Genomic DNA, 17,141 nt, shown 5'->3' on the forward strand with positions numbered 1-17,141 from the left:
TGGCTCCAGACAGGATTTCTCCTTTCCTCCCAACACCCAAACTCCCATTTCCGAATGGGCGGCAGTGCATTCCTGATCCAAACAGGAAAGGAGAACCAGGGCATTTTGAAACAAATGGCCCAGAGCTAAAAAATGGGCAGAAATACAAAATTACATCAACGATGTTGGCAAAGGAAAATAATTTTAAATGTCTGTGATCAGGGGAAAAGAAAATGGAAAGGAAAGCCCAGTTCTGCAGATGAGGGCGTACCTTCTGGAGCTGAGTCGTGGGCTTCTCCGAAACAACGGCCTTCCAGCATCCTCGGGGCCCCTTCCACTTGCGGATGTTGGGCAGGATTGGCTGGTTTAGCTCCGTACAGAACTGTAAAGACAGAGCACAAGTCAGTATGTGTTCCCGCCTAAAGCCGTTCCCGCTGCAGGCGGCCCGAGGAGCCGGAAAATGTGTGATCCTGACTCATCCGCCTGATTCAGACACTTGTCAGACTTCAGCCCTGTGTTCTCAGAAACCGGGGTTTGCGAAGACCTGGATGGCAAAACAAGTGCCACAAATTAAAAAGCAAACTGTCTACCCGTGAAATACATAATTATCACTGGGGGACTCAGCTCACAGCAATCGATTCTCTTTGTAGCATTTTACCACAAATAGTTCAAAACAAGTTGTCAGAATCCTTTTAATCCCTGTAAAACCAGTGGTTAAGGTCCCAGAAGGCTCTAGATAGGTATCAAATGAAGAGGAAAAAAGATGAATACATGGTGTCTTGTCTTCCCACCGCTTATATTAGAGGCGCAAAAACTGACCCCCAGAATGTAGTCAATAGTGAAATAACTTTGTGTGGTGACAAATGGTAACTAGACTTAATGTAATGGTTGTTTCATAAGGTATAAACATGTCAAATCACGATGTTGTATATCTGAGACTAATATAATATTGTAAGTCAATTATACTTCAATTAAAAAAACACCAACTGGCCCCCCCCCCCGCCTTCACCGTGCACCACTATATTGTTCACCTTGGTTTTCCTCTGAGAAGAAAGCCCTCCTGTCGAGGATGGTAACTACGCCCCATGTGTGTTTGTAGGGTGAGCTTCTTTTTGTTTATGTGTGTTCCACCAGTACAGTACCGTAAGGCGACTTTATCATCAAGGCAAAATAAAATTGCACAGACAAAGTAAAATGAGGAGTTGAAAAACTACGGGCTTCAGAGTGTGTGGACCGGTTCCTCTAACTCATGACTCAAACACAACCCCACCTCTTAGGGCTGGTTCTTTTGAGTCGACCCCAGAATTTGTCAGATTTGGGCTCATCTCATTTGAGACTCTCTGACAGCTGGTACTGCCCCTTCCCAGTGACACCCTCCTGTCCCTTTGCTTCAGGACCTTGGACCACCCCACTCATCTCTTTCTCTGCCCGCCCTACAAGCCAATCTCTTGGCTCCCTTCTGGAGGCATCATTGCTTTTTTTTTTTTTTTTTTTTCGGTACGCGGGCCTCTCACTGTTGTGGCCTCTCCCGTTGCGGAGCACAGACTCCGGACACGCAGGCTCAGCGGCCATGGCTCACGGACGCAGCCGCTCTGCGGCATGTGGGATCTTCCCGGACCGGGGCACGAACCCGTGTCCCCTGCATCGGCAGGCGGACTCTCAACCACTGCGCCACCAGGGAAGCCCCATTGCTATCTCTTTAATCAACTGCCCTGGACTAATCTCACTCAGCCCCACAGCTTCAGCTTATACCTCTATCCCAAAGGCCCCCAAATCCGTACCTGCAGCTCAGATTCCTCTCTCGAGTTTTGAATTGTATTTCAACTTCCTTTTTAACATTCCCATCTGAAGGTTTCCAAAGAAGTACACACCCAGCAGGTCCCAAAGGAACATGCCGTTCCCCTCCCCCCCATGCCCATCTCAGTTCCTGGCATTTGCATCCTTCCAGCTGCTCTGCCTCTTCCCTCTCCTCCCACATGCCAGCGCTCACCAGGCCCCACCCTGCGTCACGTGTGTCTGGAGTGTCCTCTTTCTGTTCTCCAGCACCACTGTTGTGGCCCGTTTTCAGAACCCATTTTCTCTCACCTGGGTCACTGGCGTAGCTTGTAGAGGTCTCCCTGCCTCTCTGTCATTCGATCACCTACCATCCGTCCACTGGGTAACCCGTGACGTCTATGCTGACGTACCACCCCTGTGGTTCTCAAAGTGTTGTCTGGGGCCCAGGAACAACAGCATTACCTGGGAACTTGTTAGAAATTCTCTGGCCCCATCCGAGACCTACTGTATCGGAAACTCTAGGGTGAGGCCCGGCGACCTGTGTTTTAACAAGCCCTCTGATGCCTGCGAAGGTCTGAGAACCACTGCAGCTGCCACATCCTCCCTAAGCATCCGCCCCAGATTTAGGTGGTGCTGTGGGCACACAGCCGTCAGCTGGCAGCCCCCTCTGGGAATGCCTCAGCTGCAGACAGCTGCACTCGTGCCCTTCCTGGGAGGCTCACATCCAATGGCTGAGAGATGCCAGGGTCTAAGGGCCTGTTCTCTGCTCTCCCATTGCTCATGCTGCAAGAGGGAAGACGAGGCATAAGCAAGTACTCAGCCAGTCATTGCCATAGTGACAAGCGCTATGGAGAAAATGAGACCAGGCAAGGATGGAGCCTGCTGGGAGGGCTTCTCTAGATGGTTACTGTTCTAGGAGTCATGCTGCTTTGACAGTTATGTGTTTACGTGCCTACCTCTCCCCAGCGGTGGACACCATAAGGGCAGGGACTGTCCCCAAGTCACCTTTATAAAACCCACCTGACACAGAGCATGGCGCCCAGTGACGCTCTGCTGGTGAACCAGGAAACTCCAAGGAAGACCACAGTCCTCAAATCCATGTATGATAAACAAAAGGAGGAATTTCTTCTTGAAGCTAATTATTTAAATAATTGCCTCAATTTTAACCTGACTTTGAGTTTGCCTGGGAAGTGTTGTCTCTGGGATTTGGTCATCAGTGACTTTTATCCATTCCTCTTTCAACACTGCCACGGACGGTGTTATTCCCGATGGGGGGCTTTTGCCTCGGATGAATCCCCATGGCCAGATGGTCCTGGCTGGTAGCCATCCTCGGGTAGGAAATGAAGCACTTGGGAAAATGCTGGTGGAATTTATCGACTCTAATTTTAGGGATCCAGCAGGAAATGCACTTCCAGAGGGTCCGATCTCCTGCCAGGCGATCATTTACGTGCTGAGCACTCATTAGAGCCGAATCCAAGAATCATTAGAAAGGAGGGCAGCTCTCCACTGCCCATCTGGTGCCTCACTGCTCTCCACGCAGGGGGTCCCGAACCTGGCTGCTCGCCCGAATCTCTGAGGATGCCCCCTGGGAAGCTCTAGTTTTAAAAAGCCCCCGAGGTGATTAGCCAATCAGCTACATTGGAGAGCCCGGGCTTCTGGGGTCAGGCTGTGCTGGGAAGAGTGATCTGCAGGCAGCCAGAAAGCTCATCTCTCCTGACCCTCACAGGACCTTCAGACACCTGAAGACAGGTGAATCTCCCATTCACGCCCCAAACGCCAGCCCAGCTTAAACATTCCCGCTGCTGGCAATGCCACTTGGAAGGGAGGGGTCAGAACGGTGAGGAGGTGGCACAGGCTGGCACTGCTTTCCATGCACACCGCTCTCAAAGATGTGCCAGTTAGCCCAAGTGTGATCATCAGTATCCCCTGGGAACCTAAAATGCTACTGGATTAGAGTCTCTGGGTGGGGCCTGGCAATCTGCATTTTAACAGCCCCTCCAGGTGACTCTGACTCAAGTTTAAAGTTGGTGTTATTAAATGAAGGAAAGACACTCTCCTCTTTGTTTTATATTTAAAAGCCTTTCCGTCACAGGTAAACTCTGGGAGACAAGGAACCATGATTCCTGAACCCTAAGGGCCGCCTGTACTTTGTACCTCTGAAGTCTCTTGGCCCACAGAATAGATGACTCCTCCCTCTACCCTCTTCTTCAGTATTTATTATGTTATTAGGGATGAGAAATAATATAAGGGACCAGGCAGAACAGTGTTTACGGCTGAAAGCATTCTATGCTCCAATCTTCACGATCAGCATTAGGTAAGGGGTAGGTATTTTCTTCTATTTCTAGGACTGAAAAAAGTACTGCCAGCTCGTTAACTTAGCTGACTGTCTGCACTAACAGCTTGCAGCAAGCCTAAGGAGGGGGGCACCTTTAAATTCTTGCTACTCAGAAAGTGGTCCGTGGACCAGTAGCATGAACATCACCTGGGAGTCTGTTAGAAATGCAAGCTCTCAGGCCCATCTCACATCTAGCGCATCGGAATCTGCACTTTCACAGGATCCCACGGTGATTCACAAGCTCGGCAAGCTCTGAGCACCCTGCTCCAGAGCGCCTCCTCTTCTGTACACACCACCCCTATTATCCGCCCCGCCACCGACAGTCCACATCCTACCAGTTATTCAGGAGTGAGGTGCAACCCAGAAGGATTACGCCCAAACGTAAGTGAGTTTACCTTCAAGATTGCACAGCTGACAGAGGTTGCCGGGGGGTGGGGTGTGTGTGTGTATGAACTGAGGTCTGTCTCCTGACCTGCCACCTCCTGGCCAGAACAGGTGAACAGGTGGGGCCGGGCAGGCAGCAAGGCGTGTGGCCAACCGGCCTTCACCAATCCTTAGATCCCATCTCCCAAAAATTTCAAAGGAAAACAAAAGCATCCTCTGAGAGCCCTCAACCTGAACCCTGCCTTAAGCTGATTTTTGGTTTTGTTTTTGTTAAGAACGGCTGCTTCTCAACTTTTCTGCTTCGCCCGCATACCAGAAGGGAGAAATGATACTCGTAAGGAAAAGTGGCTCACCAGGGCAGAAAGGGTGGAAATGGAGGGAGAAGGTGAGTGTGATTGGAAAAAAGCCTCCCAGGTAACTGTGATCTATGCAGCCCCAACAGGAGTCCTCCTACCTGCCACTGGTGTTTCTAAAGCCCCACTGTCTGCCTCCGTCAGAACTACTCCGCCTCTTATTTTCAACCGCAGATTTGCCCACCTTACTGAATCAGTATCTCTGAGGTTAGAGCCAAGGTATGCACTTCTGACAAGTTCCCCAAACAATTTTTTTTTTTTTTTTTTTTGCGGTACGCGGGCCTCTCACTGCCGTGGCCTCTCCCGTTGCGGAGCACAGGCTCCGGACGCGCAGACTCAGCGGCCATGGCTCACGGGCCCAGCCGCTCCGCGGCATGTGGGATCCTCCCGGACCGGGGCACGAACCCGCGTCCCCTGCATCGGCAGGCGGACTCTCAACCACTGCGCCACCAGGGAAGCCCCCCCAAGCAATTTTAAACCAAAGTTTTAGAAGCTTAGACAACTGTTGCTTTAGAACTCGGCCTTCGCATTTTTAACACCTGTGGTCGGGAAAGACAGCTTTTACTGTTCAAAACAAATAAATACCATTTCAGCTCTCCCACCCTGCCCAGTGGAAGCATCTGACCGAGGCCCTTTGCAGATCACCCCGTAGGATAACACATAGAGGGAGCCTGGCCACCGTACGGCAAAAAGCGTGCAACAGATATTTACTGAATGAATAAATCAAAGGCGTGTCTCTGGGGGAATCCACCTTATGGCTTCTCTCTCCCAGGATAAGTTACAAGAACCCCCATGGGCTGGACTTGTTTCTCGAGCTTCAGATCAAGTAGGGGTGATGTCACCATCCTTTAGCACCTGTCCCACAACCTGCTGGTCAGATGGCAGAACTTGATCGTCAAGGCCAAATCCACCCCACCCTTCACCTTGGCAATAAGGCGCCTCAAGACAGACATTTAAACTCCAATCTCCAAGTTGTCCAAGGCACCGGCATTCAGGAACGTCAGGTCCTAAAAGTCAAGATTCCTTTGGCTACACTTAGAATGTGATGCACGTCGGGTCTGCCTGGATCACTGGACTCTTTTCATCTCTGCAGTGACAAAAGGTTCCAAGGCTTGACACAACTGATTTTTGCTTGTGGACCTTTGGACTTTGTTTCTTCCCTTCTACCCTTCCCCCTTCCTGAAATGAATACTCCTTAGTTCATCTGGTCCTGATTGGAAAATAACAATAGGAAAGGTGTTCCAACCTCACTCAGTGGCGTGTCCAGGCACCGCCAAGCTCAGCGGTCCCTTCATCTTCCGCATCCAGTTAACGTGAAAGGAAACCTGAGGCTCTGTGTGCTGGTTATAAAGACATCCTGCTTAGTGCTGACTGCACAGTCAGCTGGAGACAGAATGTCAGAGTACGGGCAGGCGAAACGCAAACTCCAAAGGGCTACCCTTATCCCGCTTCCTGGACGGTGGGGGGAGTTGGGGGGTAGGGAGGGTATGTTTTCACTTGGAATCCTCTGGGTCAAATTTCCGGATGAAGTTGCTTCCCTGAGTTGGCTATTTCGCTTGCTTTCCTGATTCTGGAGGTGACTTCTCTTTGAGTCTGGAGGTGACTTTTCCGCTTGTCAACCACCAATTCCCTCTGTGCACTCAGCTCTTGGAAACACAGTGTATTGTGGTGGATGGAGAGGCACAGGTGCCTTAAAAAGATAAACTTCCATCATAAAAGAAAGCAGCCCTGTATTAAGTCAGGCGAGGTCAAAAGACTCGACAGAGCAAATACCACAGACAACATTTTGTGAAATGTTAATAGTAAGCAAGGGCTCATCTTTGCCAGGATGGTCAACCACACCTATGTTATAGCCAACATTAGGAGCCAGCACATCTCTGGGTACCTGGCAGTGATCACGTGGAGAGTGAAACCAAGGAATGGGTAGGGGCACTAAAAACGTCAACACACTCTCAGAAGAACACTGGGCAGTGCAAAAGCCCAGTTACGCCTGGAGCAGTATTAATCATGTTTGGCCTTTGGACTGTAACAAATAAGCTTATTACAAAGTTTTCCGGGCATATTTAGACTTTAAGATGTTGATGTTTTGTAAGGCCGTATTGCCTACGGGGCAGCGATACACTCAAGTTACTTTGCTCTTTCCTTCTAAGCGCTAAGTGCCTTAACGGTTCTTAGGCGTCTTAAAGGCCCTGGTCCACCTCTCCCCAGAGCAGGGCACACACACAAAATGTACCATGGACATAGGGCAAAAGTGAAGAGTCTTTCACTCGCCTTTCTCCCCCAATCTGTATGGAAGAGAAAGAGATTGTTCTCACAGAGCCAGGATGAGGTGTAGTCACCTTTGCTCAAATGCAAACACAGGAACGTATCCCAGAGGGGAGACAGGCGCAAGGTGGGACAGAGAGCCGTGTGTTCGGGGCTCCAGGGCTGCTTTGAGCCCCTCACACAACACTGCTGCAGCACTGCTTCTAAAAGCCTTTCCCAGAGGCCCTGGAGTCCATGGAGGGAGAGAGGGAAGCCATTCCTCTGCCCCTTGGAGGCTCACTGAAAAACTATCATTTTCTAATATTGAGAGAAAGAACTGGGCTTGATTCCTTGTAGCTTTGGAAGTGTCCTCAGAGGGCCACTTTCAGGGGCTGGAAGAAGGGGAGCTTGGAGGAGCTCGGGACCCCAGGCACCCCTGGCATTTGACCTCTTTGGGTCTCTATCTCCCCATCTGTAAAGTGAAGGGATGGGAGGAGATGACTCCCCCGCCCACCAAGGGTACTTCCAAGTTCCAACACAGCATGATTCCAGAACACTAGGAGGAGAGGGTAGAGGAGAGAGGGAAAGGCAGGGGGGTGGGGGGAGAGAAGTATAAAACTGGGAGAGAAAATACAGGATTCTCAGAAACATGAACACTCCTTTCTCCCTCTTTCTCTGTGATAATTGCCACATGAACTCCATAAAGAAGCTGACTGCGCCACACACAGGGCATTGGGTTAACTTTCCAAAGGCTTTCTCCCCAACGCGGAGAATGGATTCCACTCTTCCAAAAACCAGCCTCAGCTTTCCTTAACATGCCCTAAGCCCCATCTGAAGACTCCTTGCTGAAGTGCCTAAAATAAGAGCTTACTTTTAATAGGTGGCAATTCTAATAGGTTAAGTTTGGGTAAATCCAGCAATAGTAAGAAAACATAGGTGGTCAATGATCACCGGCCAAGTTAGCTTCTGAACCCTGTGAGAGAGACAGAGCCAGAGGCAGGAGGAAGGGCGAGGGAAGGGAACCAGCATTTATTAAGTGGGCAATTTTCACGTATTATCACATTTGATCCTAATGACCATCCTGTGAGGCAGTTAATAATTCTCTCATGTGACACGTGAGGAAAGCAGGGCTCAGAAAGGGAACACGGCAAGGTCACCCACTGCCAGAAAGTGGGCCGGGGAGGGTTAAACCTGGGGTAGCCAACTCTACTGGTCCAATGCACTTAACTCAGGAGAGAAGGCTCAGAAAACGCAAATTAAACCAACTGCCCTGTGTGATAATGTGTGTGTGGGTCCTCTGGAGCTAAAAGCTGCACCACCACCACCCTGCTAATGTCAGTTTCCTCACCTATGCACCAGGCTGCCTGGGTCCTGAGGACGCTGCTCTCCCGGGAAGGTCAACACATCAGACTACAGGCTTCCTCCTGGTAGGGGCCAGGGACCGGTGGGACACACAGCCAAGCGTTTAGAGCTTTATAGGGGAGCCCTTGCCCTAAAAGCTCAGACCCCTGCTTCTCCATCCGTCCGGAGAAGCAATGGGCTTACCGCCCTTTCATCACTCTGCCCGCGAGCCCCAGCTAGGTCAGCTGCAATGAGCACACTCCTCCATGGGGACCCGAGAGGATACTGCAGGACTGTTCATCCTTGTTTAAACATTCTTATCATGCTGAGGAAGATACAAAGCAACCAAGGAGACATTCCCTCAGCCTCCACAACCAGCTAATCATCAGCTGCTTTTTCAGAGTCAAGGGAAGTAACACCCACATGCCCCCCGTCAGCGGAGCAGCTGCTGGTCCTGGTAGCTTCTCTTCCGTGCTCCCAGGAGTTACTCAGCACATGTTTCCTGAACAAGATGGTTAAAAATAAGCATGGGGGGTGGAGGGGACTTTGCAAGGGCAATTATAAAAGGAGAGTAAGAGGGAGTTGAAGATTCATGGAGATGGAAGCCAGGCTAGGACGGGAAGGGAGAGGCATGCGGGGGGCCTGGGACCCTCCTGTGGGGATTCCACACTCCTATGCTGCCACCATCCTTGTCACCGTACTCATCATCCCTTGTTTCTGCTCTTCAGGGACATTTCCAAAGGTTCTTCTCTTTGGATGCTAAGACTCTTAATCTGAGATGGGAGTTAAGACTGTGCTAGTAATTTTGGGTTTTTTTCCCCCTTCCCTTTCTTTCTTTCTTTCTTTCTTTAGGCTGTGTTGTGTCTTAGTTGCGGCATGTGGGATCTTTAGTTGCAGCATGCGGCCGCATGCAGACTCTTAATTGCAGCATGCACGCAGGATTTAGTTCCCTGACCAGGGATCAAACCCAGGCCCCCTGCATTGGGAGGGTGGAGTCTTAACCACTGGACCACCAGGGAAGCTCCTCCCCTTCTCTTTACTATTTTTTAAATTATTTTTTTTAAATAAATTTATTTATTTTTGGCTATGCTGGGTCTTTGTTGCTGTGCACAGGCTTTCTCTAGTTGCAGCGAGGGGTGGCTACTCTTTGTTGCGGTGTGCGGGCTTCTCATTGTGGTGGCTACTCTTTGTTGTGGAGCATGGGCTCTAGGAACGCGGGCTCAGTAGTTGTGGCTCGTGGGCTCCAGAGCGCAGGCTCAGTAGCTGTGGCGCACGGGCTTAGTTGCTCCATGGCATGTGGGATCTTCCCGGACAAGGGCTCGAACCTGTGTCCCTTGCATTGGCAGGCAGATTCTTAACCACTGCACCACCAGGGAAGTCCCCTCTCCTTCTCTTTAAATTGAGGTTTATGTTCTGGTATCAGTAAACACAAGCTCATTTTAGGACAATTTGTAAAGTAAAGAAACAAAGAAAAATTTAAGTAGAATATCATTGTGCAAAGACAATCACTGCTAACATTTTTGGTAGATTCCCTTCTAGGATGTTTCCTATGCATTTTATTAATATATGTATATCTGTTTATTCATAAAGACACACCGTTTTGTTATAACTGTGCCACATTATTACAAACTCTTCCAAACTCACTTCATGCACCATCTAACATGCTATCATATGGACACAATGTGCTATCCCCCTGGTGGTGGATGTTTCGTTGGCTGGGAGGAATTTCTGCCATTTGGGGGCTCATTTCATTTCAATATAAACATCCTAAAATCACCTACTATGGTAACAATAAAACCTCACCACTCTACCCTATGTGCTCACAATGGTTTCATCCACATGTTTAAAAAAAGATCCTAAGTTAAAGTCGTAATGTTTTTGTTTCTGAACGTAAATCAAGAGGTTTTTTTTTTTTTTTCAATATACATACTTGTGATAAACAGGTGGCAGCACAGGGGCCTAAAGAGTGAACGACCACAGACATTAAGCGCCTGAAATGTACCATCAAAAAGGAAGTTAACGCTCTTTTTTTAGATCCCCGACTGACATAAGAGGTGGGAGTCTTCGTAAATAGTTTAGTTTCTTTCATCTGCAGATAAACAATTCTCACTTTTATTTTTTCCCCTCTAGGTTTGTTTTTAAAGTCTCTTTAGAGAATCTGTCCAGATGTCAACCTGTATCTGCTAGGACCGTCAGGTGCAAAGGGCCGGGGGGTGGTGGGGGGAATCACAAGCCGGAACTCAGTGGGAATGTCCACTGTTTGCTCTGGGGCCTTAAACAAAGCTGTCCAGACTCGGGACAGGAACCTCCACTCCTTCAGTGCAGGAGTCCTTCCCGCGTTCTCAGAGCTTAAGCGGGTCATGTTCATTAGTTAACGGGGAGGTGAAGAGCGCAGACTCGGGAGAAAAGCTCCCAGGATCCAAACTTTGGCTCTGCCACTTACCAAGGGTTTTGACTTTGGCCAAATGGCTCCCCTGTTCATGCCTTCCCTCTCCTCGGCTGTAACAGGGGATAGCAATCATTCCCGCCTCATGAGCTGGATATTTGAAAGGCGGGGTGCACACGGCCTCGTGCACGGCAAGCCTCCTCCGTGTTCCTGTGGTTGTCATAGAGACTGGGCACCCCCTCAGCATAGGGCCAAGGACACAGGATCCCCGTCTTCGACTCTCCACATGCGGCAGCACAGTTCCCCAAACGCAGCAGCTGGGGATGTGGGCAGGAGTAGGGGTTGCAGCCGAGTGCCACCACACTGCATGCTGGAAGGCAGAGCCCCTTAAAACTCAGATATGGACGGAGAGATGGAACACGGTAGTGTTAATTTTCTTCTCTAGCGAGCGTGAGAATGGATTCATCCAATCATTCCATAAAAATGTAACAAGCACTAACCGTGTCGGTATCCTGGGCTAGGCTCCGGAGCTCTAACGCCAGCAAAAGAGACATGGTTCCCTGCCCCCCTGAGCTTACAGTCTGGGGATGAGGGGTGTAGGGGTGCCAACGTAGGCACAGTTATTTATGTTTTTAAAAAGTTACAGTAATTATACTTTTATTGAGGTCATTTTAGTGCCAGGTACTTAACACGCATGAGTTTATTTCATTCTCACAACAGCCTTCTAAGGTAGGTGTTATGTTATTAGGATCCTCACTTGGTGGATGTGAAAATAGAGGCACAGAGAGGTTAATTAACTTGCCTAAGATCACACAGGCAGTAAGGACAGAGCCAGCATTTGAACCCAGGCAGTCTGGCTCCAGAACCCATGATCTGAGGACAGCTGCCTTCTGTCTCTGCAGGCACAGTTATGAATCAAATAATCATCCAAACATGCAGCTGAACTTGTGCTGCAAAGGAGCGGTTAGGAGCCTGTGGGCATCCATGATGGTGGCAGTGGCCGTGGGGGTGAGTCTGACTTAGTCAGGGAAGGCTTCTCTGAAGAGGTAAGGCTTGCACTGAGAATTCCAGGATGAGAAGGTGTTAATTAGGCAAAGAGGAGAGGGGAGCATTCCAGGCAACAGGGGTAGCATGTGCAAAGGGCCTGTGATGGGGCAGAGCCTGGAGAGTTTGTAGGACAGAAGGTCAGTGTGGCTGCAGCTCAGACCGTGAGGGGCTGAATGGTGAGATGAGCTTAAAGGAATGGTTAGAGACCTGGTCATGCAGCCCTGTGGGCCTGAAAGGAGTTTGTTTCTTACCCTCTGAGCAATTCTAAAATCAATGAAGGGCATGAACAACAGATCTGCATTTTGAAAAGGCTATAGGGTTGCAGTGTAGAGTTAGGATGGAGAAAGGCCAGACCAGTTAAGTAGTGCAGTAAGTAATAAGCGTGGCCTGACTGACAGGAGAGCAGTAGACAGATCTGAGAGATAACTGGGAAATAAGCACAAGCTGGATCAAAAGAATTGAAAACAAACGCTGCTATGTGAATGTTCACAGCGGCACTATTCACAAAAGCCAAAAGACAGAAACAACTCAAATGTCCATCACCTGATGAACAGATAAACAAAACGGGCTATATCCATACACTGGAACAGTACTGAACTAACCCCCCCAAATGAGGAACTAATACCTGCTACCTCATGGACGAACCTCGAAAACATTACACTGAGTGAAGAAAAACAGATACAGAAGGCCACAAATTGTATGATTCCATTCACATGAAATGTCCAGAAGAGGCAAATCCAGAGACACAAAGCAGACAGGCGGTCGCCAGGTGCCAGGGGGAGGGAGGGAGGTGGAGGGACCGCTCAACAGGTGCCGGCTCTCCTTTACGGATGATGAAAATGTCTTGGACCTACACAGAGGTGACAGGTGCACAACACTGTGAAGCTACTAAATGCCACTGAATTTTTCACTTTCAAGTGGACTCTTAAAATGATTAATTTTATGGTATGGAATTTTATGTCAATAATTTAAAAAGTGACTCGGGCAATGGACTAGATGTTTAAAGTAGAGCAGAGAAACCACTCTTTCATTCAACAAATGCCACATCCTATTCTAGGTACAGCTGTGAAGTCGGGCTGTCCCTCAGGGAGCCCTAGATCATGTGGGGAGCAGGGAAGCAGGGCCACAGCCCTGGGGAGGCCGCCTCTAGACAGAGTTATTCCAGCCTTCTCTCCACATGGTTATATAATGCACCTGGGAGAGACATGCAGAGGCTGGTAATTCTTGGAATATAGGCTCTCTGAAACTTAAAAAAGACAGTTTTAGGGCAAATAAAATAAACCCCTTGCCCAAATTAGACACTAAACTTGTGAGTAATGCTGGAAACTAATTATTCTAAGTGAGAGCAGGTCTGAAAATAGCAAAGCGTTTTGGAGGACTTTGTGGCTATTTTAGAAGAGCGTAGGAGAGCTGCAGGCAGAGTGAAGTCCCACAAGTTAGAGCAGAAACGCTGGGATGGCCATACCATGGCTTGCACCAAACATGCCATTCCATAGATGCTAATGCTTTTACCTCGCTGGAGAAACACGCCAACAATAAAGGTGGAGGACACAGAGTTTCATTTGGTACTTCCTACTGACACGCTGAACCAAAAACTCGACAGGAAATGTCAACCACACATGTTACATACAACATTTTACGTGTAAAGGAAAAAGGCATCTGCCCCAAGATGATGAGAACATTGCCTAAGACAAACCATGTTGATTTAGCCAACCGCAGTTCTTCCTTTTCTAGAGTCCTCTTCCCCCTTTGACATTTTCAGGTAAACAAGCTCAGAGAATGAGTAAGACGGGTATAGATGGAGGAAAGACGGTCTCTAACCTCCAACAAACCATCCCACAGTACAACTGATTACTAAGAGCATTTTTGCCTGTGAGCAACAGAAAGCGTAGGGACAGGGAGAGAGAAAGCTGACACAAAAGGGTGGGAAACGATTATGTAAGTACTTAAATCCGAAGGAAATAATGGAGGAGCAGAACAAAGCCAGCAGTTTACATCAGCTCCCCAACCCTAACCCTCCCACATGCACACCCACATATTTTTTTAAAACCCCAGAGAGATATTTTCTCGATCCGTAAACACTGCAGACTAGTTCACTCTTAGACTCACTCTAGACCGCAAGGCTCCAGCACTGCCCATACGTGTTTCTGTGAAGAATGCAGAGTTATTTAGGAACTGTCACATTAAACAGAATTAGTACTTATGGACCATTCAGGGAAATTGCTCTGGTTGCCATTTTTCTTATAAAACTCCAGCCTCCAGCTATATTCTAAATGGTGTTTATGCAGCCTGTCGTCCTCAGCAGCAATAATCATAAAGACTTCAAAGCTGTGGGTGAAAGTATTACGGATTCATGACTTACTTTATTTTGACTTGCATTATGCCAAATCCTAGTCTCTAAAGCCTGCATATTTCCTATTTTATTTCAGGGCAAACCACATAGATTTGATTGTTCTTTTCTATGTGGGCAGCCAGGGATAGAAAGACCTGCAATTTTTCACTCCCAGACACTTTATGGCAGCAGGAACTGTAGGTGGTAGTTCATGAAAATAGCATCCTCATTTTGGAGAATGTCCTGAGACCCCTTGGTTCTCAATTTTTTTGTGCAAATGGGAAGAATGGAAAGCCAAATCCCCGAACTATCTTTCAGTCAACCTCCCTTCCCATCACATTTTTGGCCAGAGGCAAGTAAAAATAGCCAAACTGTCTGATGTTAGTTTCACAGGCTTTTCTGGCTCCTTCCAAATTACTGGGAGTGGGTGGAGTGAAAGCAAACAGGACAGAGGGGAGTGACACAAAGATCAAGTTGCAACCAGACCGGGCCACATGGACGTCATGACAGTGTCCTGCAGGCACAAGGATGACTCCATATTCATGGGTTGTAACCCCGGTGTCCTCTTTACTAGAACACTTGCCATGAGCCAAGTACCACTGCTGGCTCTTTACACATGCTGTGTGATGTGACCCACACTACGGCTCTGTGAGAGAGGCATTCTCCTTGCTCAAGAAATGAGAGATGTAGGGCTGGAGGGGATAAGATCACCCATAGGGCAAATGGCTGAGCCGGGACCCAAATCCATGTCCGTGTTCCCATTATAGCACGCAGCTTCCAGCTGAGGCAACTACAAGGAGGGCAGTAATAGGATCAAACTTGCATTTTAGGAGGGTTACTCTGGTAACCATACAAAGGAAGGATTGAAACGAAAATTACACAGACCAAGTAGTAATTTTATATGTTTTAACTTTTCTCTCTGCTTCCACATTTTCTAGACATTTCACTTTTCTAGAAAGTCTTAGTATAAACACCAATTAATTGGCTTGAACTTTGTCCATGAAGAAGATGTATAAGCACACACACACGCTTTATTGTTTTTCATAAATAAAAGGTGATTCAGTGTTGTTACTAAATAAATTAAGCACCAAGAACAACATAAAAAAAGTCCCTCCCACATCCTAACATGAAGGCTAGAAATACTTATTACTTCTTCCCCTCTTGTTCACAAACACAGCCAAGCAAGCTAAGTGCATAACAAGGACGTCTGGGTGATGAGAAACAAAATGAACAATCGATACGCGGCAATTTATTTTCTAAGTAGAGGTTTCAGCCAGATGGAGAGAGGGAGGGAGACAAAGCATGCCTGACAGAGAAGATTAGCAATAACGCAAAACTACGGTCTCATGATTTCATAATCAAGGGGGAAAAGGCTCTAATGCCCCCGTCCCCACTCAACCTTGGAGCTGGTGCATATGTTGGGAATTCAGGCAAAAACCCAGAACTTGTCATCTTCCCTTCCAGGTTCAGCCCTTTGGCTTGTTAATGCCGGAGATCTTGTTTTAGTCCTGGGTCCTTCTCATCCCTCTGGATCCCTAGAGCTGGACACAACAGGAAGATGCTCTGTGACACAACAGTGATTCTACAGAGCCACGAAATCTCTTGACTGGCCACTTGTGTAGGAAGCCACCAACTGCTAACTAGGAGGGCAGGTAATTTTACAGTAACTCATATATGGAGAGCTGCTTTGTTTTCCCTGGCTGGCTTCTTCCAACCTAATTAACTCTGCATGTGAAAATAAGCCTGCATTTCGTGGACAAGGGTTAGGGGGGACAGACAGGGCAAGAGAAGGAATGGGGCGGCAGTACAGAGTGCGGTGGGGAAACCAAGTCTAGGATCTAGAAAGGGTCCTGGATTATGCTCATAAGGGATGTCAGTATACGGTTCTGAATTTCTGCAAAGATAGATCAAAATCTCTAAAAGTGGGTTGGATGCTTTCCCAGAAGTTGGGAGTCTTGTTAAGGCCCAAACTCACCATTTCAGTGCCTCCCAAAGGTTAACAAAAAATACTTTATCAGCTGTAGGAATTACTCATTCTAAGTAGGTGGTTAGCAATCTGATAGATCTCTCCACTGAATAATTCTGGCAAAGCAAGCCTTAATGACCAACTCAATCAGGATACTTTTACCTAATGAGAACATGCAGCATAAATGTTTTTAGCAACTGAGCCAAATAGTTTCACCTGCCAGCCCTTCCGTTTCATTTAAAATTATAAAGAAGCTTGAATTTTGCTAAATACAAAGTCATGCTCTCAAGAAATGAGTGAATGAATCATTCACAAAAAGTCTCAGAATTCTCTAAAACAGTGAATTGAAAGTTCTCTCTGTACCAACTCATTGTTAGCATTTCCTGGTAAGAGAAGCATTTTAGGGTGGACCAAATAAGACAGGAAATTGCATATAACTCCTGTCATCATGGCTGTGTGAGTGTTTGTATAAGGTGATGGCTACGTGGAACAAGTTTGGGGGTAATGCAATGAGTTGGGCATATTTTCTTACTGTTCAAAAGCAAAAAAGAGTTAAGAGACTAACAAGGCAGGAAGGAAAAGTGCTTAGGATATACCCAAAGGTAAGCAGAGCCTTTCCAGTGCTGGAAAACAATCCCAGAGCATGCCGTCTTCCCCTCTTTCAAGCCAAGAAATGGTCTAGAATGGCAGTTTTCAAGCATTTCTGACCATGACTCATAGCAATAAATAAATTTTTATATGTCAATCTGGTATATTCTATCCATGTGTCTGCCTGCCAACTGTGTAGGTATGTCTGTATCCATCTATCCACCCATCCACCTATCCATTCATCCAGCCAGCCACCCACTCATCCATCCATCAATCCATCCATATACATATACAATGAAACAAATGATGGTTGTAATTTACTCAATTGATTTCATAACCTATAATTTGAGAATTAAACTCAGATATTTCTTAGTACAAAGTCTTGGGTCTTACTAGAATATCAAAATGCT

At 47.6% G+C, this 17,141-nt stretch overlaps 1 protein-coding gene across 5 annotated transcripts in view; it reads right to left on the minus strand.

The window, feature by feature from the left end:
- Positions 1-17,141, minus strand: part of EEPD1 (endonuclease/exonuclease/phosphatase family domain containing 1) — a 241,286-nt gene that overhangs the window by 12,987 nt on the left and 211,158 nt on the right. For all 5 annotated transcript variants that reach the window (XM_060305420.2, XM_060305418.2, XM_060305419.1 and 2 more), the window contains one exon: positions 251-361. In XM_060305420.2, coding sequence (XP_060161403.1) covers positions 251-361 — 111 coding nt within the window. The remainder of the gene's footprint in view (positions 1-250; positions 362-17,141) is intronic.

Source organism: Globicephala melas, chromosome 9 (genome assembly GCF_963455315.2).
Source record: "Globicephala melas chromosome 9, mGloMel1.2, whole genome shotgun sequence".
Taxonomy (NCBI): domain Eukaryota; kingdom Metazoa; phylum Chordata; class Mammalia; order Artiodactyla; family Delphinidae; genus Globicephala; species Globicephala melas.